This window comes from Pseudopipra pipra, chromosome 12 (genome assembly GCF_036250125.1).
Source record: "Pseudopipra pipra isolate bDixPip1 chromosome 12, bDixPip1.hap1, whole genome shotgun sequence".
Classification (NCBI taxonomy): Eukaryota; Metazoa; Chordata; class Aves; order Passeriformes; family Pipridae; genus Pseudopipra; species Pseudopipra pipra.
Window position 1 is genome coordinate 17,480,566 of NC_087560.1, and position 25,200 is coordinate 17,505,765.

At 44.0% G+C, this 25,200-nt stretch overlaps 1 protein-coding gene across 4 annotated transcripts in view; it reads right to left on the bottom strand.

Moving 5' to 3' along the window:
• Positions 1-25,200, bottom strand: part of IGF1R (insulin like growth factor 1 receptor) — a 175,142-nt gene that overhangs the window by 27,920 nt on the left and 122,022 nt on the right. For 3 of the 4 annotated variants that reach the window (XM_064669130.1, XM_064669131.1, XM_064669133.1), the window contains exons 3-11: positions 17,086-17,398; positions 14,571-14,719; positions 12,862-13,006; positions 8,428-8,642; positions 6,362-6,488; positions 5,490-5,728; positions 4,844-5,011; positions 4,481-4,685; positions 63-349 (exon numbers count right to left, since the gene is read on the bottom strand). In XM_064669130.1, the coding sequence (XP_064525200.1) occupies positions 63-349; positions 4,481-4,685; positions 4,844-5,011; positions 5,490-5,728; positions 6,362-6,488; positions 8,428-8,642; positions 12,862-13,006; positions 14,571-14,719; positions 17,086-17,398 (1,848 nt within the window). The remainder of the gene's footprint in view (positions 1-62; positions 350-4,480; positions 4,686-4,843; positions 5,012-5,489; positions 5,729-6,361; positions 6,489-8,427; positions 8,643-12,861; positions 13,007-14,570; positions 14,720-17,085; positions 17,399-25,200) is intronic. The other variant, XM_064669132.1, reaches the window with a different exon arrangement.

Genomic DNA, 25,200 nt, shown 5'->3' on the forward strand with positions numbered 1-25,200 from the left:
CAGCACACGAGCCAAAGCTGCACCCTGTGAGGGCCCTTGGGAGAGCCCCTGGGAGAGCGTACCTGAGGGCATGGTTCTGGCAAAGACGAAGTTGGAAGCGCTGCAGCCGAGCGTGTCGGCCTCGTGGTTGCAGCTGTGAATGTCGATGCGGTAAAGGGTAAAAGGCTGGAGGTGGGAGATCACGGTTCTCTCCTTGCCATCCACCTTGGTCTCGAAGAAGGGGTACTCCACCTCGCTCTCCTCAGCGTCAGAGGCGTTGGTGAAGTGATCTGTCCCCGTCACGTTCCTGTTCCGAGTGGCCAGAGTGGCGTTTGCGATCCGGAACACGTCCCTCCGCTTCCGATCGGGCCTGTGGGGCACACACGGGTATGGAAAAGGTCTCTTTAGAAGAAACCCACTTTTCCTCCAGCCTCAGGAAAACTGTGCAAAACGCCCCAGAGAAAGAGGCAACTGCTATTAAAAAAGCTAAATAAAGGAAAACTGCAAAACAAGAGGAAAACTGCCTCAATCTGAACCTGCCACATGTCAGCACAGCCCATTTCTCTCTCTTTTGGTCAGGGACCAGCCACAACTCTGAAGCTCACACTGCGCCCCAAGATAAATGTGCAAACTTCTGACCTCACACCAAAGAGCAAAAAATGGCTTCCCTTTTACTCAATAAACATCCCCGAGTTGTGTTTCATGACAGTAATGTTGACGCTTAAAATAAAAATCAGATGTTTAAGGTTGGAAACATTAGGGGGGGGAAAAAAGTGTTTTGAAGTTTGCTGGATTAGCCAAGGAAGTTAAGCCTACTGAGAGTTAGCTTTGCAGTTGTGATGAAATTACAGACCTTAGAATGGATTGCACTGACAAAAGAAACCTTGGAAGGCAGCTGAAGACCATGACTGTTCACCAGCACTCGGGTGGTTATCTGTGCATCTCTACTTCTCTCACCCAAACAAAAGCTCTGCAAAGGAACAACCTTCCTGTGTGAGCAAACACAGCACTGGTATTGGGGAGAGCCAAAAGTTCAATGAGCAGCTTTGCCTTACGGGCATCTGGGTGAAATTTAAGCAGAGTTAAAAACTTGAGGATTTACAGCAACGCTGCTGCTTTCTCAAGCCTCAGAAAGTGCTGTGGTGGACAGGCCTGAGTAACAGCACAAGCACCAAGATTCTCTTAGAGCCATTTTGGATGGTATCAGGTCACCAACACCCAATGCCACATGGTCTTGTCTCAGATGCAAGGCTGCTCTGCACAGGGGCACCAGCTACACAGGGCACACTGGCTGTACTGCTCCTGCTCCCCCACCCCAGGGATGCCCACACCTGGGAAGCAACGCCCCAAAGGGAGCTAAAGGAGAATGTAAGAAAGGCCACAGTACAAAACCAGTCTGGGCTTGAATCCTACCCCTCCTAAAATCACTCCATGTGCCCATGTGGCACCTGGCCAGGGCAAGAGGGATCAAGGACATGAGGTCTGACATCTCTACCAGAGAGTTACAAACCAGGCAAAGGAGGCCTCCCCCAAACACACCACAGGAGGAAAGATGACTCAACAGGAGAAGTTAATTCACTGTCAAACACATCGTCTTAGCACACGCAGCCACAAGGCAGCTGCTCCCAGAGCCAAAAACAGGCTCACTTGGTTTGGAAACCTTCTGGCAGAGGTTGGATTAATTTTTTTATTTTTTTTTTAGGAGTTCATTACAGATTTTTCCAAAATCCTTTTAGTACATCTTCAGTAGTTGTTTTGACACTCTCAGCCACCATGTAAACCAGAAATAAACCAAGGCAAGGAAAGAACTTCCTAAGTTAACAAGAAATTGTTTTAAGCAACATGTAAGTCAATGTCTTGTCAGTTAAGGGAATTTCATAGGAGATATAAGCATTTGTGCCTCCCCTCCACTGGTATTTATGGAAGTTACTAAAGCTATTCACCCTGCTTAGAATGAGTATTCATTTACTGCTTTAACTCAGTGGACAGAACAAACTTTTAATCTGCTAAAATTTTGGGTGCCTAACACTGAACTGATGAGCACTTGCAGAGGTTCTGTGATAAAAGCAGTGAAAATGAAAAGTTCATTTTCAATCAGTCACCAAGGCACATGCCAATGCAAGAACCCAAAAGGCCTGACTTTATCTCTGCTTTTACGGGATGCACAAAGTTTCAACTCTCTGGTGGTATCTGGGAGTAGGGGGAAGTACAGTCCCCCCCTTGCCTTTGGGGAAAAAGATAAAGGGACACAAAACTTGGTGGTGAAAACTGCAGTGGAAGCAGGAAGAGAAAAAGAGCTGCAGGATAACCACAAGGCAAACAGGATTGAAACATCAAGAGATTTGACAGCATTGCTTTTCGGTCCAGCAGCTTCCTGCTTTCATGAAAGGCAGAGATAAAGGCAAAAAACAAGCATCCAAGGAAGTAAGTCTGAGATAAAACCATGAAAAATCATCTATTCTGTTTAAGGAGAGGAAGGAAGAGAAACGCAGGAGAAAAATTAAAAATAACACTATAAAAAATTAAATCAAATTAAAAAAAAGAAGGAAAAAAGTTAACATTTAACAGAAAAGCTCACTGTTCTTTGTGGCAATTTTAATGTTACTCCTCAGACTACACCACAGAGCCTCATCCTGCTCATGAGAGAAACAAAAAACTCGTAGAATAACTCCTCCTCCCCTGGTTGTGAGTGTCTCTTCAAGGCTAAGCAGAGTCCCAGTGTTTGAAAGCCACCATAGCATTAATACCCAAAACTGCACAAGAGATTAGATCAACAGGCTTCTTAAACAATCCCAAAACCACCCAGTCAAATACTTTCACGTTGTATTTGGTGCTGCAACTCTTTCATAATATCCTGGAGACAGGTAGGACACTGGAAACAAATACTACTATTGAGGCTTGGATTAACACATTAATTAACTTTTCCCTTGGAAAAGAGAGGGAAAAAAATGACATCAACAAGTAACAAACTGCTTAGGTTTGTCCCATGGAGGCATCTCACTAGCTCATAATCTTTAATTCCCTGACATACAGGCTCTTAAAAGTTGCTTGGCTATGCAGCTATTGCTGAGTGTTGTACCTTATCTGTCCCTGCTGTTACAAAACATCCTCATGACAGTAAGTTAAGGAAAAAGGACAAACTTTCAGGAAACTCTTTGGGAACTGGTCAGTGTATTTGTTACTGTCTGAGCTCAAGTTCTATGAGTTTACTTGGGGGGGATGAAGGTAGGAATGGAAGAAAATATGAGAGAAGATAGCACATTTTAAATAACAAAACTTTGGGGAAATTAAAAAACTCCTTTGCAATAGACTTACAAGTAGTTTCGACCTGACACGTGCCTTTCAAAACTCCTTGCTGGGCTGTTTCATAGAGTCTGAAATCAGATCTTGAGATGTCACATTGCTCAGGAGTTACATCATGGCCAGACACGGTGCCTAAAACTTCCCTGGACCTGATCTTTGCTGCTGGTTCTCATCATCACTAAGGAAACTCTGCACGAGGTCAGCCCCAAATGCTAAATGTGACCCAGACAGAGCTCAGGTAAGATACCTCACACTTCCAAAGACAGGCAGTATTTAGTTCTTCACTTTTTGGGAAAAACTAAGAAGCTCTGCAAACATCACAGTCCCAACCCCAACAAGTCAATCCAACACATGCTTGAACTGAAGACCAAAAAATCACAATGGAGAGTGATATAAACCAGCATTAATGAGCAGAAATGCCACACTTTAGAGTTCTCAAACACAGGACTTGACCATAAACTTCCCCTGCCAGGAGAGAGAATGAGGCAACGTGCACAACTGAGATCTGACTGCGTATAAACTGTAATTTAACAGCTATACAGTGTGTGTGCCTGGCTCCAGCATCCAATTACCTAAAGCAGAACAGTTTACCTGAAGATAAATTGGAAACTCAAGGATCAAAATCACCAATTAATTCAGTAGTATCTACTCTATGCTGCAGCATAAAATCATTACTATTCCACTTAACACGTAAGCAGGTGTTCATTGTGGCAGGGTGGAAATATTTAATACTTCTCTGCAGCACAAACCCAGGAAACCAACAGGCCCTTTGTAATTAGTGCAGTGAGAAAGACAGACCATTTTCAATTCTGTGAGGTGACTGTGCCCTGAATTTCAAAGGCAAATAAATCTTCAGATTAGGAACACAAGCACTTAAATGACTATTTAGAGAAAGATCAAATCTGAACCCCTTTGTCTACCACATGTTGCTCATCTCTGAAACCCTTATAGACAAAGAGCTCCTTAAGTGACTCTTGAGTCTGAAAAGAACCCCTCACTGAAATCCTTGATCAATACAGGTAAGAACCCTTACTATGGGCTGGAATTGAAAGAAATGAAAGCTGGCAAACAAGAGAAACTGCAGAGGAAGGCTGCAGATTGTCTCCCATGGAAGGAAAGGTAATGCCTGTGTGTTTCAGGTGTTACCCATACTATTATTAGCCCCACTTCCAAAGAGAAAGTGTCCAAAATCCATTACCTAGGGACAAAGATGGAGTTGTGAAGGAAGTTCTCAAAGACTTTGCGGTACTCTGCTTCCTCCTTCTCAGCTTGCTTTTCTGCCTCTGTCTTGGGACAAGCACAGCAAGGTCCTTTTTCCCCCCCACAGCCCTCTGGCTTGGTGGGCTCAGTAGCTTCTTCTGTATCAATGGTCCCATCAGCGTATCTTCGAATTGGGACTTTATCTTAAAAGAAAAGAACAGAGCTTGTTTTGTTTCTCTCCACACCGTGACTACGGCAACAATCCATGTTTTATCCATGTTTATTCCCCAGCTCTTGCCAGTGAAGAGCCCTGGCAGGCAGAGTCCCAGGGATTCCAACACAGCAGGGTTGGTTCTCCTACCTTTGGAGCAGTAATTGTGTCTGTAAAGGTAACTGTCCTGAGGCTGCTGCTGCCAGCGCACGATGTAGTAGGAGAGGTTGCCATTGGGAAGAGAGGGAGGATTCCATTTCACAATCAGCTGGGATGAGGAGTTGGATGCTGAAATAACATCCAAGGGAATGGACGGCACTGGAGGAGGAAAGAAAAGGAAAAGAAAGGAAATTAAACCTAGAGCATTCTACAGTGTATTTCCATGCAAGCCTCTGAAGTGAATCCCAATCCATTTCTGTACTGCAGGGAAAAACATCATCTTATTTCAAATAAAGGATTTCCTACTTATGCCTCACTAACAACAGTTACCAAGGGTTCAACTGCAACCACGTGCAGTCCCAATCCAAAACTGTACTTAAAATTCACCTTCACCAATGGAACAAAGCCTGAAATTCTAACTCCAAGGAACTCCCATAGTTCCCAATGAACGTAATGTCTGAAAAAACACTTTTAATTCAAATTTTAATGCTGCTTCCATAAACACTCAAACTTCTAGCATCATGCACATCATCTGCACATAAATTCCATTTCTGTATTAACAACAGACCTTGCACAATAATGCACTAATCACACCTGCAGCATTATCAACCTCTCACCCCAGAGCTCAGCAACTCACCCGCAGCATTGGTTCGTATATATATGATTTCACTTTTTGCTCCATGAATATGATGGTTTTCCATCATGGTGAGGGTAACAGCCTTGACATAAATGGCATACTGAGTCCAAGGTTTCAATCCCTGCAGCAGAATTCCAGGGTTGTTCTCTTTGTTTGGTGGCAGGTCAACATCAACCATGTTCCAGCTGTTGGAGCCACACGCATCTTGCCCGTCGTACTCTGTCACATTTTTGAATGGTCTGAAATATTCAAAGAAAAAAGCAGCACAAATATTTATTTTCTCCTAAAGATTGTCATATATGACTGAGAGTGCCTCACTTCAAAGCTGCTCAGTGGAACATATAAAGCTTACTTGTTTTTCCCCAGCAGAATAAAACAGGCTAAAATCCATATTTCCAAGCAGTACAAAATTCAGAGTTCAGCTGTAGCTGCAGGTTTACCTTCAGTCACTAGTAATAAGACAATGTTCTCTAAGAAAACACTATATTTATCTATCTTTTATCCCAAACAGGCAGTGAAACGCTTCAGACATACATATCAAACACAGGCAACTCAAGACAGTTATTGATAGTGGCCAAGCTTTTTACCATAAAGAACCCAAAGTTCTGTGACTGACCTTGACCAGTCTAACAGATCTTTTTTTTTTTTTTTTTTTCAAATTTGAAACTTTCTGATGGATTTGCAATCCATTTCTAGGATTCCTTCAAAACAATCCTCTTTAAAGGCGGCCTGTGCTCCACCAAGGAAAGAATTTGAGCAGAGGCAGGGTTTGAGGATGAAATGCATAAAATGGATGAGCTCTCCAGCCCTAGGAACAGAACTGTTACTGTCTCTTGGACGGCCCTGCTGAGGCCCTGACAACATCCACTTACGCTTCTTTGTAGTACACAGTGAAGCTGATGAGGTCTCTGTAATCTGGAGGCCGATACCGCTCCCACGTCAGTTTAATCCTGTTCTTGAGGGTAGTGTTGGAAACAAAATGCAGAATTTTGCTTTCACCTGCAATACAAAAGGACAGGACATGACAGAGTTGGTATCACACTCCCTGTCAGTTTTTGCTGTTTCTTAGGTGTCTGGTTTAGCTAATGAGCCTTTCCAGTAGCACCTCAGGATACCAACAGCCTTTGTCTCTGCAGAGCTTCCTATTTCATCCCACTACATTTGAATACTTAAGGGCAAGCAGTGACCTTGGCAATCATGTTAGAATATGCTGGAGCTACTTGCTATTAATTTTTTTGAAGTAGTTTTTCTTCTAATGCATCACCAGAAAGCTCTTGAAAACTACTTCAGACTCTCCCTGAGTGAGGAATGGAAGTGCTGTTTATCCACAGGACTGGTCTGAAAGCACTAAATTCATCATCCAACTCCAAAGCACGTGCAGAGCAGTAACCAGCCTCTGTGTTCTCACTCTCCAGGACAACTCTTGACAACTACAATTTATTTTTCTGGAGAGTGAACAACATGGAAAGGACAAAGGAGTTTACATTGCTATTCATGAGAGGCTGGACCAAGAACTCCAAAACTCAGTTCATATACGGCACAACCATTTGATGGCAGCAGCTTCCAGCTCCTCTTGTGAACAGGCCTGGATGGAAGCCCACGGCTTTGAGATGAATGGCTTCCCACTACCAACTCACTGAGCTTTCCAATGCAAAACAAAATAGCATTTTAAAAACTCAATTCTTGGATGAAGAAATCGTGTTCTGTCAACTGTTAGTTTCTAACGTTCCATAGAAGGCTCTGAAAATAAAGGGGTTTTCACCCTCGTGTACACTGGCACTGTTGGTGCTATCTTTGCAAAGGCAGTTTGGCTTTTGTTGATTCTTTTCCCCTTCTGAGAGTCAGAAAGCTTTCTGTACTGGTTTCTTAAAAAAGCAAGCAGTGGCTGGCACTGGCCTCAGTGGTAGTAAGGCCTGGCTGTGTGTCTGTAACTCCTCCAGGACTGCAGGGCTTTGCTCCATTGAATGTGCAAAGAATGGAGGGTGCTCACAACAAGGATCTGGGCCGTCTGCGCGCACCCATCCCGCCTGAAGAGACATCCAGCAGAATATGGGTCCTGCTTCTGTAAGCACCATCCACAACAAGGGGGCTTGACTTAGACACAAGATCCATTTCAATTCACTCAGCCAAAAAAAGCACCCCAAACTGGCCAAAGGAAAAATGCCACCGTCAAGTTTTAGGAGTTAGAGGTGAAATTTGTAAGCATTCTGTTGCCTTAATTCCTAGGTGACAGACTGCTTTTAAACACACTAGTTACAACTGGAGAGCTGATGTGCAGCCCACTGGAGCCAGAAGAGGATTTCCCAATAACTGACCGTGGCAGAATCCAAAACTAAATGCAGAGGCACTCAGGTTTAGGAATACTGCAGAACATCAAGAAGCATTCTCAATTCAAAAGCAAGTAATTTGAACATAAAAAAAATCGAGTTTACAACACACATTCCGAGCAACAAGGTACAATATTTGGCAGAAGCTGAATGTAACAGAAAGATTTTGTTTCGGTGTCTCTGGAATTGTTAGTCAGCAGCATCCTTAGCACCAAGAAAGAGTAGGTATCTGAGGGAGGAAAATCCCTATGATGATGCACAATTACAAAGGAGGCTGAGAAATTGCTCCTCATTGGACACACCAATCTGCTGGATTTCACTTCTTGTTTCCCAGGTAGGTTCTTATTGTTATATGCTGCTGCTGTCACCAGATTTGGGAAGCAATCATCTTCTAGAGATGGGTTTTCCAGATGAGATAGGGACTATGTAACCACACTGCTTTCCACGTGTGCAAATGCACCCTCACAGCTACAGTGTAAAACCTGAACAAGCAGAAAGGCTGAAAGGCTCCTCCAGGGTCTAAATCTAAATATTGCTGTGGTGTGTTGGGGTTTCTCTTGTCACACCCTCCTGGGCAGTCTGCCTTGAGATTCTTTTGTCTGTTTACTTACAAGAGGCTCTCTCCCCATTGTTCCTTGGATTTATATCTCCTTTGCTCTGCCGTCCCTTGGTTCCTGAAACCTCCTCCATGCGGTAAATCTCAGAAACACACAGTTTAGGATTAAATGCAAAGTACATTTTCCCCTCACTGATCGTCAGGTTATGATGGTTCCAGTCCCAGAGCTGCTGAAGATTGTGGTTGTCAAGCACATAGAAGGAATAATTCCTGGAAGAAAAAATATTAGTTTTAATTCACAGTCAATTCTATTGAAGAATCCCTTAATATAAGAAAACTTTAAAACACTGTGTTCCCTCTTACTTTAAAGTGCTGGTCAGCAAAGGGTTTTCTTCTCTCCCATGGAGCAAGTTTTCCCTGAATGCTCAGGGGCAGGAAATGACTGTAACACAGGACACCCCACCATCTAAAGCCACTCCAACATGTGTTTTAATAATTGTATAGGAGCTGCTACGAGGAATATAAACTCATGTCCTCTGAACAGCAGGTCTCTACACTGGAAGCAGTAACCTTAGATACCCTATGGAAGGAAAAGCTTGCTGCAGTTCTGACAATAAAGCAATCATTAACACAGCTGTCTTGCTTGTGTTTACAAAAGCAACTCCAAGAGTTTGCACAGGGAGATTTCCTTGCCTCTCTGTCTTAGTTTACCTCTTGGCCCAATAAAGATTTCCCACATTGTGCCAAGTACAGTTGCACCTGTACATCAAAACTTGACAGCAAACAGGACCCACACTTCAAAATGCACAGCTAAACACAGGCAGCTGTGCTGAGCCCACTCCCTAAACACAACCATGGAATAACATGTACATCCTTTATTTCCACAGATGCTAACACAAAGTCGGGTGTGTAAATCCTATTAATCCTATTATATATTATGAAGAAATTCCTGGCACTATTCAATTGTGCTGAATTGGAAAAAACCCACAGGTGCAGCAGAAGCAGGATTATAGGCTCTACATCAGCAGCAAGACAACATCTGCAAGGACACTGACACTTTGGGACACTAGGGACAGGAATGCAGCTGATGAATCACAATCAAACCAACCCACCATGGCAGCATTTATTACACTTCTGTGGGAAGTCCCCCCAGCATGAACCACAGCAACACAAAATCCATTATTAACACAAGGAAGCCCACCTTGCTTGGGTAACCCCACATCAGTGGAGTCACACTGGGCTTTCTACAAAACCTTTTAACTACAGAGTTTCTGCAGGGTAACATGGCAGACAAACCACAGGGCTCATAAGAAGCTGTCATACTAGTCATTTATGGTTTTCCTTCAATTATTTCATTTAAAATTCAGGATTAATTCCTCCCTCATCCAACCTGAAACAAAAGCTGTGCATTCTGGCTCCAAACTGCACAGACCAGATTTGCCATTTCTTGCAATGCAGAGCGTGTTTTCAGGGCAATGTGAAAGACAAGTTGTTTCCTCTATTTCCATCTGTCCCCTAATTATTCAGGACTTGATTTCTAATGAAGTTGATATACCTGGTACCACTTCACACAGATGCAGAGAGGAATGTGCTCAGCTGACAAGGGAGCAGAGACACGTTTGTGCTTTAAATGCATCTTGCCAGGAGAGAACAAGGATGCTGAACTGCACGTGGGACTTGACAGACATCACCAAAGCCTGTGTGGATTTGGAAGTAACGCACCTCACTGACACTAAAGTTCACTGTTTCCTTGTCTTGTTTGAAAAGGTAAACTGATGCACTTCTTAAACCCCCCCAAGCTCAGCCTCACACCTCAGTGTACAAACTCCAAAAGTCAGTTTTGAAACTCCACTGGCACACAGATGGCTGAGGAACAGTCTCTTTAGAGACCCCCCTTAAACAAAAACCAAGCTGAGGAGCATCCCCCACGGGAGCCTGCACTGCAGACGTGCTCACCACCATGCTACCACCAGTCTGGGGCATGTTATTCATCCCCAAACACCCTCACACACCACTCTGCTCTGCTGAAATGCTGTGGCTGGATCAAGCCTTGCTGCTCTCCTGCCGAATTCACCGTCCCCTGACAATGGTGATCCCAGGAAAATAAACTGTAACATCTTCAGTGAGGAGCCACACAGCACTAGAGATCCTGTTCACACCTTCCAACAGGCCTGACAGCTACTGATGCCTCTGCTTCAAAAGGGTGTAGAAAACAGGGGGGGAGGTTGTTTTTACAGAGACTTCCCCCAATTTGCAGCAGGGGGTCAGTGTCACAACTGGAACTCCTCCTCAGTCACCACTTCCTCACTTGTTCCTGAAGGCCACAAGTTGCTCATTTTCCAGGTACCCCACCTGGGATGCTTTGGGAAGTGCTGCCTACACACCATCCACCAACAAGGCATCTGCAGCTCATGAGAGCAGTGACCACACTGACCCCAGCAGAGGGTGGAGGGGCCAGGCAGAGTCAGTGCCAGAGCTGGGACCAAAATCCTGCAACAGATCCCAAGACCCCTCCAGCACATCTCCAGTTCACTTCCCCTCTTTGCAAAGAGAAATTATGTTCTTGCCACAGGAGCACCTTCACATGGTGTTCAAAAGGGACAATGAGAACTCTGAAAACAAAGTAGATTCACCCTAAACTTCCGCTTTCTGTGACAACCAAGGCAGGCACCAGAAACTGAATAAGAAGAGAGAAATTCTGAAGTGCTGTTTTCTTAGTCCAGTTCAATAAAGGGACAGGGACAGTGGAGTCAGTTGTTCAATGAAAAACAATCATAATGGACCTCAAGTTACCTCCTTCTCATCCCCCAAGGCAGTGCTGCCACAAACAGCTCTTCTTCCAGCAGCCACTCCTTCCCAGGCTAAGATCCCACTCCCTGATGTTCATAACTCTGCTCAAGTAATTGTTTAGGCTCAGTTATTCCCTGCCAGGTGCCTACTTCCACTGAAGTATTTTTGGAAATGTCATTTTAGACTGTGGTAATGTCTAAATTATGCCAGGCATTTTCCAAGCAAAGAGACTGCCCCTGACCCCAAGTATGTAACTGCAGTCATTTCCTAACATAGGGGAATTTTAGCACAAGTAGCTCTTTACTATAGATCTATTTTGCCTCCACATTCATCCTCATTTTCTTTTTCAAAGCTGCATTTATTTACTACTTCTATTTGGGAATTTCATTTACTTCTCTGTTTGGAAAAACCTGCCATTTCCCTTTGCATGGGCTCTGCTTGCTGACAGACAAGGTGCCATAAGCATAATTACTACTTGAGACACAAAGCTAAACTCAGATTTAGAGAGATCAAGAGAGGGAGGGGAAGAGAAGAAAAGACAAATCAAGGACTGGAGTATCTGTGAGGGCACACCAGGCCGTGAGAGGCTGAATGAGCCACGTGCTCGGCACTGCCAAGCCTCTGGGATTTGCAGTTGGAAAAAAACATCTCCGTGGAGCCAGTGCTCTTCCTGAGACAGACAGGGTAGGAGGAAGAGCTGCCTTTTCACTCAGTCAGATGGTGGAATTTTAAGAATTTAAGGCTGACCAAAGACTTAGTCTGAGAGAAAAAAGGGGGGTTGTGAAGAGTCCCTCATGTTTTAACTTCACCCAGTCAGGGCAGACAAATCAGACACAAGCAACCTTTCTCATGACCTTCCCACCACCTTTTCTTCCATGATTTCCCCAAATTCTTCATTTAATAGTTCTGTCATTATGGAAGGGGACTGATTTCTCTCAGAGAACACTGGTTTAAACTTGGGATGGCTGTTTGATTCAGGAAAAGAGCGAGCAAGGCAGCTTGATAAAGGACCATCACCACACCTCAGCATCACACATGCTGGGGGGCTAAAAACTTTTGCCTTCACAATCTTTTACCATCACAGGAAAGTAGGAGTTATGTACAGCAAAAAGTATCACATGTTGAGTAATTACAGAAGCAATATAATCCAGAGCAAACATTTCAAGGGATCAACTTTACTCTTCCTGACCAGTCTTTCACGTGCTTGGGAGAGAATTCATTTAAAGGTTAACTTTCAAGGAGCTGCAAACAATTGCAACTTGCAATCTGTTTCACACTTGCTGGGTCACTCTGAGTTTCAGGCCCTGCTTAGCAAAGCTCAGGTTTCCTTTCAGCTAATGTTCTCCAAAAAACTCTGCGAGAAGCCAAAGAACTGCAAGGAAATCTGATTGTTTCTGAAGATGCTCTTTTCTCAAATAGAGCAAAGAGAAAAACAAAACCACTTTATCCATGTGAAGAATCTCCCCAGAAAAACCTGAAGTGAAAAGTACACAGCAAAGTTACCATAAAATACTTGGAATATACTCAATTTAATATGTTGATTTGGACAGTAATGCGAATAATGCTGTGCAGAGGTGTTCATTAGGAGAAAACGCTGCATAGGAGAGGAAAAGAAGACTCTATAAATGACACATGAATGGTTTTTAGGAGCAGCTTTCTATTAAAGTGAAATTGCATCTACAAATATCTGAGCACTTACCCATCCACCTGTTCCTCTCCCAGAATATACCGCAGGTTCTTCAGGAAAGACAGGGAGACCAAAGCATGGGAATGACGGATCTTCACATACCCCGTTACTGTCTCAATCAGCCCCATAAAATTCTCCAGTTCTGAGGCAATGTTATCTACAGGAAGAAAAAGGTAATTCTGTTATTACAGGATTCACAGCTTTCACTGATATTCTCCTTAATGCTCAGGTGAAGAGAATGTTTGTATTTGTTGCTTTTGAAAATGAGACGTGCTGGTTTTCCTCTCCCAGGAACAGTTGCCTGTGCAGCCCGATGGTTGAAGGGCAAAATAAAGCCAAAGAGTAACACTGGGAAACCAGTCTTGCTTTTCCATCCTGGAATACCTGCTTTTTCCATGGGCATTGCACTCTGAAGCCAGCACCAAATGGTGAGCCAGCATGCTGGCAGGGATGAAAAGACCCTTGTTAAATGTACACATCCATGAGACTGGAATTGCTTTTGGATATGGAGCAAAGCTCAGGCAGAAAGCTCCACTGGAAAACAGAGAATGAGACTGAAGATGAAGAGGTGGGGTATGTTACTGGTGTGCCTGGGAGCACAGGGCACTGATTTCCATGACTTGAGAAGCTTTGGCTACAACACTGAGAACTCTGGATGAAACAGTGAAGATAAAACCCATAAGGATGTGCTCATGCCATGGAGCATGTTCTGTACAACTCACTGAAGGTGATTTTCTATTACAAATTATTAAAATGACTGCAGAGAAAGCTCCACTCCTCAGTCCTTCAGTACCCTACACACTGTCCCTGCCCAGGTCTGCAACACCCCATCCTGCACGAGCTCAAGCTTTGCTGTCCTTACCTCAGCAATGGTTGGTTCCCATACCAAATAAGCAGATGCTCTTCAGCCCTCTAAGATAAATAAAATAAAAATCCTTAAATAAAATAAAAACCCCCACACTTGCCACAGGTAACTGGAACATCTTCCATAGGGGAAGACTGTACCTTTAGAAGCGGGGCCTTGAGTAAAATAATCCACATGCTGCTGTTACTAAACCCTGAAGCTTTCATTCAGCAGGAGGCAGGGAATCAAACAGATCTCAATCTTTAAACCTTATTCATGAAACCGAAAGGGACCTTCCATAGGGAGATACACGTCCAATAAAAACTAACAGTGATTTTTACTCTGCTTTTAAGAGCTCATCAGCTGTCAACACCTCCCTGGCTGATGAATCACTGCTCTGACAAATTTAATCCAGAGCTTGTTCAAGACATGTGACAAGGGTGGCCAGCTCACTAATGCTGACCATCCAGCTTTATATGAGCTCCCAGCACTCTGGATTTCATGTTTTAGCAAAACACCACATCTTGCCTTAAAAAGTGGGGATATGCAGCCTTACAGTGTCATGCAACAAGTTATTTACCTACCCAGATGCAAGGATTTTCAACTTTTCTGCCTTTATTATTCTTTTTGGACTACTGCTCATGCAACTGCCTAATCCTGGTTCCTTGTTCTGCCAAAAAAACTAACAAAAATACCAGCTTTCCCTGGGACTGAATACCTGTGCCAGCGTGGGCCAAATCAAACAGGAGCTGAGCTCTGGGGCTGGAGAGCAAACAGCCTGCTGAGTTTTTAATGTTCTTATCACTATGCTGAGGACAAAAGGAAAAACGTGGCCAGCAGCCTTATCAGAGGTTCAGAAAGAGGGGCCATCACTTACTGCCACGGCGGATGTTGATCAGCAGGTTCCCCTTGAGGATTGTGCAGCCCTGCAACATCTGTGCTGATGTGACAGAGTCGATGGTCTTCGTCTTCCCGTCCTCACAGATTTTGGGGCAGGGCCCCTCACAAGGGCTGCAGAACATGCTGCTGGGAAAGAAAGAGAGATTCCAAATAAGCACCGATACACAACTCTGAGTCCACCGACTGCTCTGGGCTGAGTTTTGGAAGACATTTCCCTCTAAAGCTTGGACAAACCCTCCAGGCTAGAATGAAGCTGCCAGCTTGTTCAGAGGACACACTTGACTCCAAGAGGCTGAAGCATCTCTGGCTTACAGTGAATGAATGGACCCACATCCACGGGCTGTCAGCTTCTGGAAGGCTCTGGGGTCCTTCCAAAGTCAAAGGAGCTCCAGGTACAACCCAGTGCCCTTGCATTTGTGCATTTACTCTGATTAAGTATCCCCAGAAACCCCTCCCTTCTCATTTACCTCAGAAAGCAGTGAGGTTTTGTGCTAATCCAGGCCCAACTTCCCAAAATAGGCCAGGCCAAGAACTAGAGATGGGAAAATACTGTTCACGTTCTTATAAAGCTGTCTGTCTCCATGGGCTTAAACCAGTGTTTAAAGCTCAGCACTAGGGAATTCCATGCTCCTGGACATTTTAACTCAGAAAGACAACTGGGGGGGCATAAAGTCAGGATGGATGTGGAGAAAGTGAGCAGTCCATTAGTCACTACTTCTTACAGCTTGAGAGGCATTAAAGGAGCAAGTTAAGCAAACAGGAGGTCGTGTCTTGATGCAAGGAAAACTAATTGACAAGAGGAATTAGGAGAGGCAGACCAGAAGTCTAAGCAGGTTCAAAATGGGTGATACAGATGGAAAGAGAACAGGTCACCACTGGCTATAAAACATTGAGACAGACACAGCCCCAACCTCGGAGAAACCAGATTGCCAGAAGCTGGGAGGAGACACTGAAGCACAGGCTCACTTCTGTTTCTTACACTCTACAGGCACTCAGAAGCATTTTTTAGTGGCCAAACTCAAGTAATAAGAACTCAGGTCAGTCCAAGCTTTTGGCTACAGCAGCTTTTTAAAGGCTTGACATTATACTGCCTGTATATTAATCTCAAAATTGGACATTTCATGGGTGCACAAAACGGGCCCTCTGACCACTCCTGGTAAAAGTCTTTTCTGATTTAAGGTAATTTTTATTTTTCAATTTATTCTAGCACTTTCCTTGGTATTTCATGATTACTTATGCCACCTTATCACTTTAGAGAGGAAAAATAAGAATGAAAAAAACAAATCCAGCTTCAAAGACAAAGGCTTCTGCTGACAACACTGATGGATGTGGATTTACTGTTTATTCTTTTTAAAAGAAACTGAACCTACTTTTTTTCTGAGGCTTAAGGAAACATGCAAATTGATAACAGTTTTCCATGCATAAACCATAACAGAAAAAAAAGCTGCTTTGCTTAGTAGTAAGCTCCTATTTCAAAATCCTGCACTGTAACATGCCACAAACCACTAAAAGCTGCAGACACAAGAAAGAGGCTTCAACTAAATGTACAAAGGACACTGGAAATGTTTTCCATTTGCAAAACAGCACCTCTGGGAAAGAGAACATTGACCAGCCTCGAGTTACAGCTGCTCTCAACCTCTGCAGGAGAGCACAACACCCAGATAACAACAGCAGCATTTCTCAGGTGAGTAGCTGGATTTGGGCAGTGTTAAGGTGCTTGTATCCAAATGTCAGCTGGAGCCTGCCTTGAAGACATGGGTGACATGGATGCACAGACACACAACTGGTGCAGGCATCATCAGAAAAACCAGCAGCCTACAAAGACGTCTTTTTAGCACAGTACTGAGGCACTAGGAATTTTAGCACGCTGACTGTACTTCACTCCAAGTCCACAACTTCCAAGGGTCAGTAGGCAATGAGGGCTGCTTGCTTAAACCACCAGCAAATTACCAAACTCATAAGCACACATCACTTCTACTGTTACAATTAAATAACAGCAGGTGAGTGACACTCTTGTAAGAAATTATTCTGTGTACTATTGCCAGCAGCTGCATTATTTTTGTCACAATCTACACAATCACTGTCTTCTAAAACACCACTGTTATCTCCTGGTAATAGAGGAAACAAAGGGAAATAAAATTAAATACACCAAAGAATACATGTGTCTAAAATGCAGGCACACATAAAGCGAGTAACAGGCAAGGCAAGGTGACTCCTGTGGTTTGCTGTGTGATAATGGTCATCAGCCAACTTGTGATCCTGGGCTTCAAGTAGAGAACACCAAAATGAAAGCCAAGCCCTGGTTCTGCGCTGCGCTGGCAGTGCACAGCACCACACACCACCAGACCTTTCAGGGGCGAATCCACCCAAGCCAGGCTCCACCAGGGAGCCACACCATCTCCATGGGTGTCCTCACTTCTCCCTCCAGCCATTTGCTGCCACGGAGTCGGGAGTGGGAAACCCAAACCCGGCCTCTCCCCCAGCTGTGTTACCTCTGGCTGCCGTTGCGGATGAACCCGGAGGGACACTCGGCCATGCACTCGTCGTTGTGGATCACGAACTTCTCGTACTCACTGGCATCCGTGGCGGGGACTTTGGAGCAGAACTCCCTGGTGACGCAGCGCCAGCCCTCGAACTTGTAGGTGTTGGGGGGGCAGGTGGGCATGCAGACCCCCTCGTAGTAGTAGTTGCGGCAGGCCACGCACGCCGTGTTGTTGTCCGGGGCCGTGCAGCTCCCCAGGCACTCGGGGTGGCAACACTCGTTCTGGTCTGTGCAGGCTCGCTTCCCACACGAGCTGGGGCACACTGCAGGGCAGAAAACAAGGGGGCATCAACACCAGCTGCTGCAGACTGGCACTAAAGCAAAATCCCTGTACAGCTCTACGACACTTTGATTCCCTGGGCGCTGGAGCATCTCTGAAAACAAACAAACAGACAAACAACCCACCAACATAAAAACCGCTCCTGTAAAAAATTCTACTTTTCTCAGCTTTAGTTGCCTGAAAAGTATCTTTTCCTCGGATCGAATTTATGACATGAACGAAATAAGTAATAAAGAAAACTGCTGAAAGCAAGATCAACATAAGGATAATGGAAACAGGCAAGAACCCTTTCCACAGCCCTTGTATTATGGATAATTTTTTTTTTTTTGGCATGTTGGCTTATTGTCTTTCTAAGCATTTCTTGTCTTTCCTATTTGTGCTTCAAATTGGTCTTTCGCTGGCAAGAAAACAAGCTTCCTTCAAACAGCTTAATTACACTTGTAGAAGGAAGCACTGCTCCACTGCAGCACACATGGTTAGGCTGACCCCAGAGTAGCATCCCAATGTTGCTTATGTGTGCAAAATGCGGTTTAATAAAGTATCAAATCATCATCCACATCAAATACCCAGGAATTATGGAGCTACTATTTTCCCCCTGAAGAGCGTAAGAGAATTCTGCCTTATCCTCAAATTCTGGGTTCAGAGAACAAAATATGAAAGGGAGGAAAAAAAACCAAAAAAACAAAATGGGGTGCAAATTTATGGAGACGTTTCGTTTTATGTGAAAGCGTTTCCAGCTTGGAAGGCACGACCAAAGAGCAGGATCCTCAGCAGCCGAGCTCACCACTGTTAGATCAAAGAAGTGGCAGCATTGTATTTATGTAACAACAGCGTTTTGATTACAGCACTGTATGGCCTTTTAGCCACACGAGCCATGTGCCAGAGGCTCTGGAAACACACAGACTGGAAATCTGGTTTGCATTTAGTAGCTGCTTGCCACTTTCTAACTTAGCTAAAGCACTGCCCCAGCAGCAACAGCAGAAAAGCGAATTACAGTGGTACCACTACAGCGAGATCCAAGGGAAGCACCACAGACATTTAAATGGGATGATCTGAGCAAAAAGCAGAGAACCAGGAAAGAAGTTCATATCCCAACGTGAACATGGAAGGAGCTGATGAAACCGTAACAGTTCCACACAAGTTTTGCAGTGTGATTTATCTCTCAGTTTGCAGCTACGGCGTTGTTCTAATGCAGGACTAAACACCCTAAAATCTTGATGCTCTCCCTCTTCCCTTAATGAGGAGCAGGCTTTGCAGTGTGTTTTCACAATGCCACTGAGCAGAGCACCATCATCACCACAGGAAAAAAATGCATGAGAGTGCTATTAAGCAATAATAGCAATAACAATAATAATTCCACCCCCACAAAAAAAACCCCAAAACAAATAAACAAAAAACCAAACAAAAACCCCACAAACAACCAAAAAAATCCAACCCCACTGCATCGAGGATCTTGACATCTTACATCGAGTTCTGATTATAAGAAGCTGTTTTCTGACAGCTTTAAGGTAGTGCCCACCTTGAAAAGGACTTGTCAAAATGCCATCAGAGAATTTTGCATTTCTTACCAAAATGATTCTGTATCAACCCTGATTCATTTCAATCATCTTTTTTTTTTTTTGTTGAATGGATGGAGAGGGGACACTACGAGAACAAGGAGGTGGGGGCATGAGGGCAGCCAGTGCCTGCCCAGGGAGCACAAGTATCATAAGTATCACATGCAGGCCAAAATAAGAACATTTTTGCAGAGCCAGTTACCTGTAAGACTGCAGAGAGCAGGAATGCAGAGGCAACCACTGCTAAATAATGCATTGTGTAAAGCTGCTGGTTTGTTGGTTTTTTTTTTTTTTAGCTTGAAAAGGGAAAAAACCCCATATGCCCCAAACCCTTACACCAAAATAAACCACACATGCAGGTGTGTATCCTTTTTTTGACTGTAATCTGCACCAGAGTAAAAGAAGTCTGCCCAGATGCCACCTTAGTAAGGCATCACAAATTGCCTCTCACCCCAAGGTACACAGGACTTGCATTTGCCACTACTAAGGGATTAAAAAAAAAAAAAAAATCAGTATGTCTTGCTAGCAGATGGACTGCTGTGCTGAGTGGGTGCCAGAACTCAGATTTCATGTGGTAGCTGCATTTCCAGTTCAAAGCCCTACTAAAAAAAAAATAACACGCACACCCCCCCTGCCTCCACAAAGTTCAGTATTGACGTATTGATCAACTACAAGATTTTTTGTTTTCATCTAGACAATCTGCCGAGAAACAAATACTACCAACATTAAGTACTGAGATAAACATAGCACAGAAAGCTGGAGTTTATTTCGTTCTTGGGAAAGACTCCTGTATTCCCTTAATGCCTCTGCCATTCATGAGCAGTCTGCTATAAAAATAGGATTCCCTGCATATCTCCTGGTAAATCTGCTGACTCTAGTCTACAGAAATATAAATTGGAGCACAGAAGGATACACAAGTTCACACGAAAAAGGCAATCACTAGAACGGGTTTTCAAAACTATAGTAATATTTTAATCACAACTGTTTTAACGTGAACTCCTGAAAACTTTTTAAAGATTATTTTGTAAAAGCTCAGCAACCTCGCTTTCCCCTCAGCCCTATTTTCTGCTTGCTCTTGCAAACACTGGCAGAGTTTTCAGCCTGGAGACAATATGGGTATCCTGTTTCTTTGAAGAGGCAGAACAAGAACTTCTGTGTGTGTGTGTAGGACACATTATCAACAACAAAAAGCCTTATCTGCCTTACACGCCAGTTCCCTCAGATATCCCTGTTCTAAAATCCTTACCAAACAACACTGGCTGACCTCACAGCCCAGCCCCATCTGTCCTCCCCTCACCCTCCCTGTGCTACTTGGGCTGCTAGATTTGTAGCAAAACACGTAAAATGCAGGTTCCAAAACACTTTGGCCAAAAAAAGCGCCCTGAGATACACTGGGGAACTTGTTGACTTTAGTCCGCGAGAACATCAGAGACACAAACATAAGCAAACAGTGCTGACATCTGGGGACAGAATTTATCAGCCAGGTACAACAGTGCCTGGGACCATGAAGGCTGATGACTGTATACAACCCCCTGAGCAAATCCTTGCTGACAAGCCCAAGGGCAAAAAATACTTAATTGTCATCACATGGAGATACCAAAACAATGGAAAATATGAGAGACCTTGGAGGGCAGCCACGGGAGAGGGAAGTCAAAGCAAGAGCTGGAGAAGAGCAGACCCTTTAGCACTTTAATAAAGAGATGATGAGGCTTGACTAGACCAGTGTCCAGTTACATCTGGGGAGTGAAAGTACTGTCAGATCATCAGATCTCCAAAGAAGGACAGTACTAGAGTTCCAGTATTCACAAATCAAATTTACTGGAGCAAAACCAACACCAGTACCTTCTTTGACCATCCATGCCTCAGCTTCTCTCTGATTTCTTCAACTCAGTTTTCCTTGTCAACAAAATTAAGGACATTTTTCTGAGTACACAATCACAGAATCAGTTAGGTTGGAAAAGACCTCTGAGATCATCAAGTCCAACCTTTGACCTAACACCACCTTGTACTATTAAGATCCTATGGTCACTCGCAAAAAAAAAGGCAAAATATTTCATTCCAAGATGCTCCTTTACTGAGCAAATCAGATTCAGACTTGACTTACCAGAAAGGAGATAATTTAAAACTAAATGTAAAGATCTTAGAAAGAAGAGGAGCCCCAAGAGAATCTGACTCAGAGAGACTCATTATTCTCAATTAAAACCCCCATGATGCTAAAAAGAAAAAAGGCAAGAAACAATCATCTGTATTTACAGCAACTGCTTTCTGGACAGGCTGGCTCTAAGGAGGTGGCAGTAAGTTTGTCTGACATCTAATGCCTCCCTGCTCTGTGAAAGAGCCCCGAGCCAGCGCTCGCTGCAAACACCCCGCGTTGACATCACGGCTACGGTGCAGCCCGGGCAGACAAAAGTGTTCTTATCATCTCCAAGACGCCATGACTTCAGCAAGGCTGCAAGAGAAAAATCAGGTGAATAAACAATCAGTCACAGGGAGGGAAAAGGCAGCCAGAAGAGGAAGACTCCTGGCAAGCAGAGGCGCCGGCCTCGGCCAAGGATGGCACCGCGCCAGTCACATGCGGGCGAGCAAAAGGTTGCCAAGTGTGGGATAAATATTTTTTAAAGATTCTTTCTCTCTTTGTAAAAAGTGTATTTGATCCTTCTTTTTTTTTTTTCTTATACTGTTTGGTTTTTTAGAGCAACCCTCACATAAAATAATGTCTCAGAAAAAAAAAAAAAAGGGAAAAAAATAAAAGCACCTAGTTTTGAACAGAAACCAGAGGAAGAAAGGAGTGTTTTCTCCTGGCCAACTACTGAAAAAAATTAGCTGTCTAAATTTATCCACAGAGACAGAAAAATACGGTCACTTTTGGAATGTTAATCCTTCTACATGACAGAATTTTTAAAATACTGCATTTTAATGGGCTAAACTTTGGTACGGCCTTTCAAACAGCTGACTTCAAAACTTCGAGCAGCCTATACACGACCTGATTTCTTCTGCCCAGTATATTGTGAGAATAGAGAGACTGGAGAGACATTACTCAGAAAATCCAGTTCCAGTGATTCATGGTCAGGGCTGGAATCAAATAACTACAGAATAAAGGCTGCAATAAGGAAATACACATATTAAATACAAGCAGTAACGTGTTCTGATCACAGGAATATGGGTAAAAGTCATCTCCAAGGAACTGAAGAGGCCACTCAGAGTAGCTGTGTAAATCTTTATATTACTACAGAAATAGGTATTAGCAGCATATCAACAACGGTGTACTTTTGGTGTTTTTTTCTCTTCCCCCCCCCCCAGTGCTCTGAAATCATTTATCTCACATTCAGTGAAAATCCTGAAGGCAAGAAATGTTGCCATCTCAAACTGCTTTCTAGTGGTTAAGGCAAAAAGTCTGGCAGCTTTTGACATAAACTGCCAGATCTCAAAGGTTCAGGTCAACCCAGCACTGATACTGGGACCTGAAAGGGATCATCTCCCCCTTCTCTAAACCTCTAGTATGTGCAGGGTCATGGCCACCAGTGAAATCTTTGGGTAGGGCTACACAAACTTACACCAAGAGGGCATTAAGTCTATCCCCACTCAAGATCATTTCACCAGCCCTGTGTTTCCATGTTTACATCCCAGGCACCACCCGCTCATTTTGATCTTGGGGATCTTTCCAAGAATCCTGAAATTATTGCTGAAGTCGTTCTGTGAATTATCTTCTTCCTCCTACACAGACCCAGCTGATGTTCAACTACTCCTGGTCGACTTCCACACGAAGCTTTTTGTTCTCTTGCTTCCTGGCATTTCAGTTTGCCAAAGGAGTAGGTGTGATGAAGCATCCAGAGCCTCAAAACAACCTCAAAGGATTTGCCCAACCTGATATCAGCCCACTAACTGCCCAATTTTTAACCATATGAAAGACTGATACAGGAATCAACTCTTGCATCCCCCTCCTCATGGGTGAAAAGCAATGCACACTAACTGCCTGCTCAGCCAGTTGAGCAGCAGTTGGAGCCAACTGCTCAGATGGAAACACCTGTAGATGATTCTAGAGCAAAGGAAGCAGAAAAAAAGCAGCAGGAGGCAGGTTAGGAAAGCCCAGCATCACCCAGCAGCTGGAGACTCCCAGATTCCACGGGATGCAATAAGGTCTCTGAAGCAGAGAGGAAACGTTCATCGTTCAGCGAGCGTACTTCAGTCGGATTCACTGGAGTTTGATGACCCCACACACTCCTCTTTTGGCCACCTCTCATTTACACCAAAACAGCTTCCAGACTTGCCAGCTGTGATACACAACAACATGTGTGCTAAGTCCATTTTATTTGGAGTGAGTAGAGGATTCAGGGACACTCTGGCACTGTACAACCTCCCGTCCCCTCAGGTTTCCACGAGTGAAGCAATCAACCCTGCTAAAAGCTCCAGCAGTGTTACAGCGACTCCCATCACACTGAAATCAGAGCAAATGGAAACCTGGGTGAAGAAAACAACCACCTGAGCCCCCAGTGAACAGGAACCCATGGCCAGCACAGGTAGAGCATTTGCTGGAAGTGTGTAATACTACGGCCCAGGAAGGTGCAAATAAACACGAGTTATTGACAAACCCCGGCAGCACGAACTGCATTCTCTTTCAAAACAGTTGATGTTGCCCAGCACAGCCCAGACTGGCATCATTGCAGCTGGCACTGGAGAGAGGGAGGAAAAAAACAAGTCCATTTTGTCCCTTCCACGCCAGTATGAATTCAGTACATAAACAAACCCCACGGAGGCAGATACACAACCAGCTCTGGGGCGCTCAGGCCGGTTTCACTCTGTCTTCAACACTGAGTAAACAAACCGGTCAGGAATGTTTTACCATCAGTACTGCCCTGTTCCAGAAACATTTCCTCCATGAAAGGGGAAATTTCCCACTGGAAGATGCAAATCAGAACAGTAACACCGATGAAAGGGGGGATGCAAGCAGGAACATGTGGTGGCGAATGCTGCTCCCCATTCACTGCCACAAACTTGTTCCCATTCCTAAAGGGGCAACTGGAGTTCCTGAACTCTGCAGGAATGGATAAGGAAAGCAAAGAGCTGCTGAAGAACAGCTCTGAGGCAAATTATTTTTCTTTTTGCTGCAGATTACGAGCAATATATTGGGGTTTTGCTTGTTGTTGCTCAGAGCTAGATTTAATCTGCCTGTCTTCCAAATGCTGCAAGTGTAAGGCAATAAGCTTTACAGGATTTAATTAATATACTGCAAGCAAGGAGTGCTGGTCAGCCATCTCCTGGCAAAACCCCAGCTGGAGGAAGAATACCCTTCACATTCCACATTTATTCCAAAGGAGGAAGACAGTTTGATAACATTATCACACTGGCCTAAATGATGGAGTTCTCTTAATGCCGAAGGATCACGGCAGTTTAATCCGGGGCAAACAAGAGTCACTGATTCTGAGGGATTCAGCTCCTGCTTCTTTCAGGAATGCCCTTTGCATTTGTGCCTTACACCCAACAACAGTTTAACCATTCTGGCACCAGCAATCAAACACAAAGCTCGTCTTGGAGGCAGAAATCAACACTGCTCCAGCCAAAGGCTAATTACACTAACAGGGAAGGGGGAAAAGCTTCAGGAAAACTGTTTACAATACACACAGCAGGGCAAACCCAGATGGTTTTTGCTCATCTCCAGCTAGGATACGACAAATAAGAAAGCCTGTTGAGTTTTAAGAACCAAAAAGATGAAAATTCAAGGAAACGGCCTGAAAGAGCAAGGATATTCAAATTGTTTCACTACAGATCAAGATTTTTCAAGCTGTTCAGCTGCTAGTGAGACAGGTCACTGGAGCCAGGAGAGCCAGGATTAGGATCTAGATGTTTCAGAACCCAAAAAACAAACAAACAAAAAAAACCCAAAAAAACCAAACAAAAAAACCAAACAAAAAAACCCCCAGAATGATAATGGAAGGGCAGAACAAGTTGCAAGGATATGGATGGTTTGGAAAGTTAGAGACACCTGGTGCATTTGTTTTAAATTACAAACTCCCAAATCTGGGAGTACCTCACTTACAATATTTGCACATTGCAAGCGAAGGGACCCTGTTAACGACGAAGATGCTCCAAACAACATTAAGGCAATTATGCTAAAATTATCAAATAAAGCATTTCCTTCAGGACTTCCAGAAATACAAGAGTTTAAGCAAATCTGACAGCAACTGAAGGTTGTGCTCTTGAGATCCACAACAAACACAGTGAGCTCCTTCCT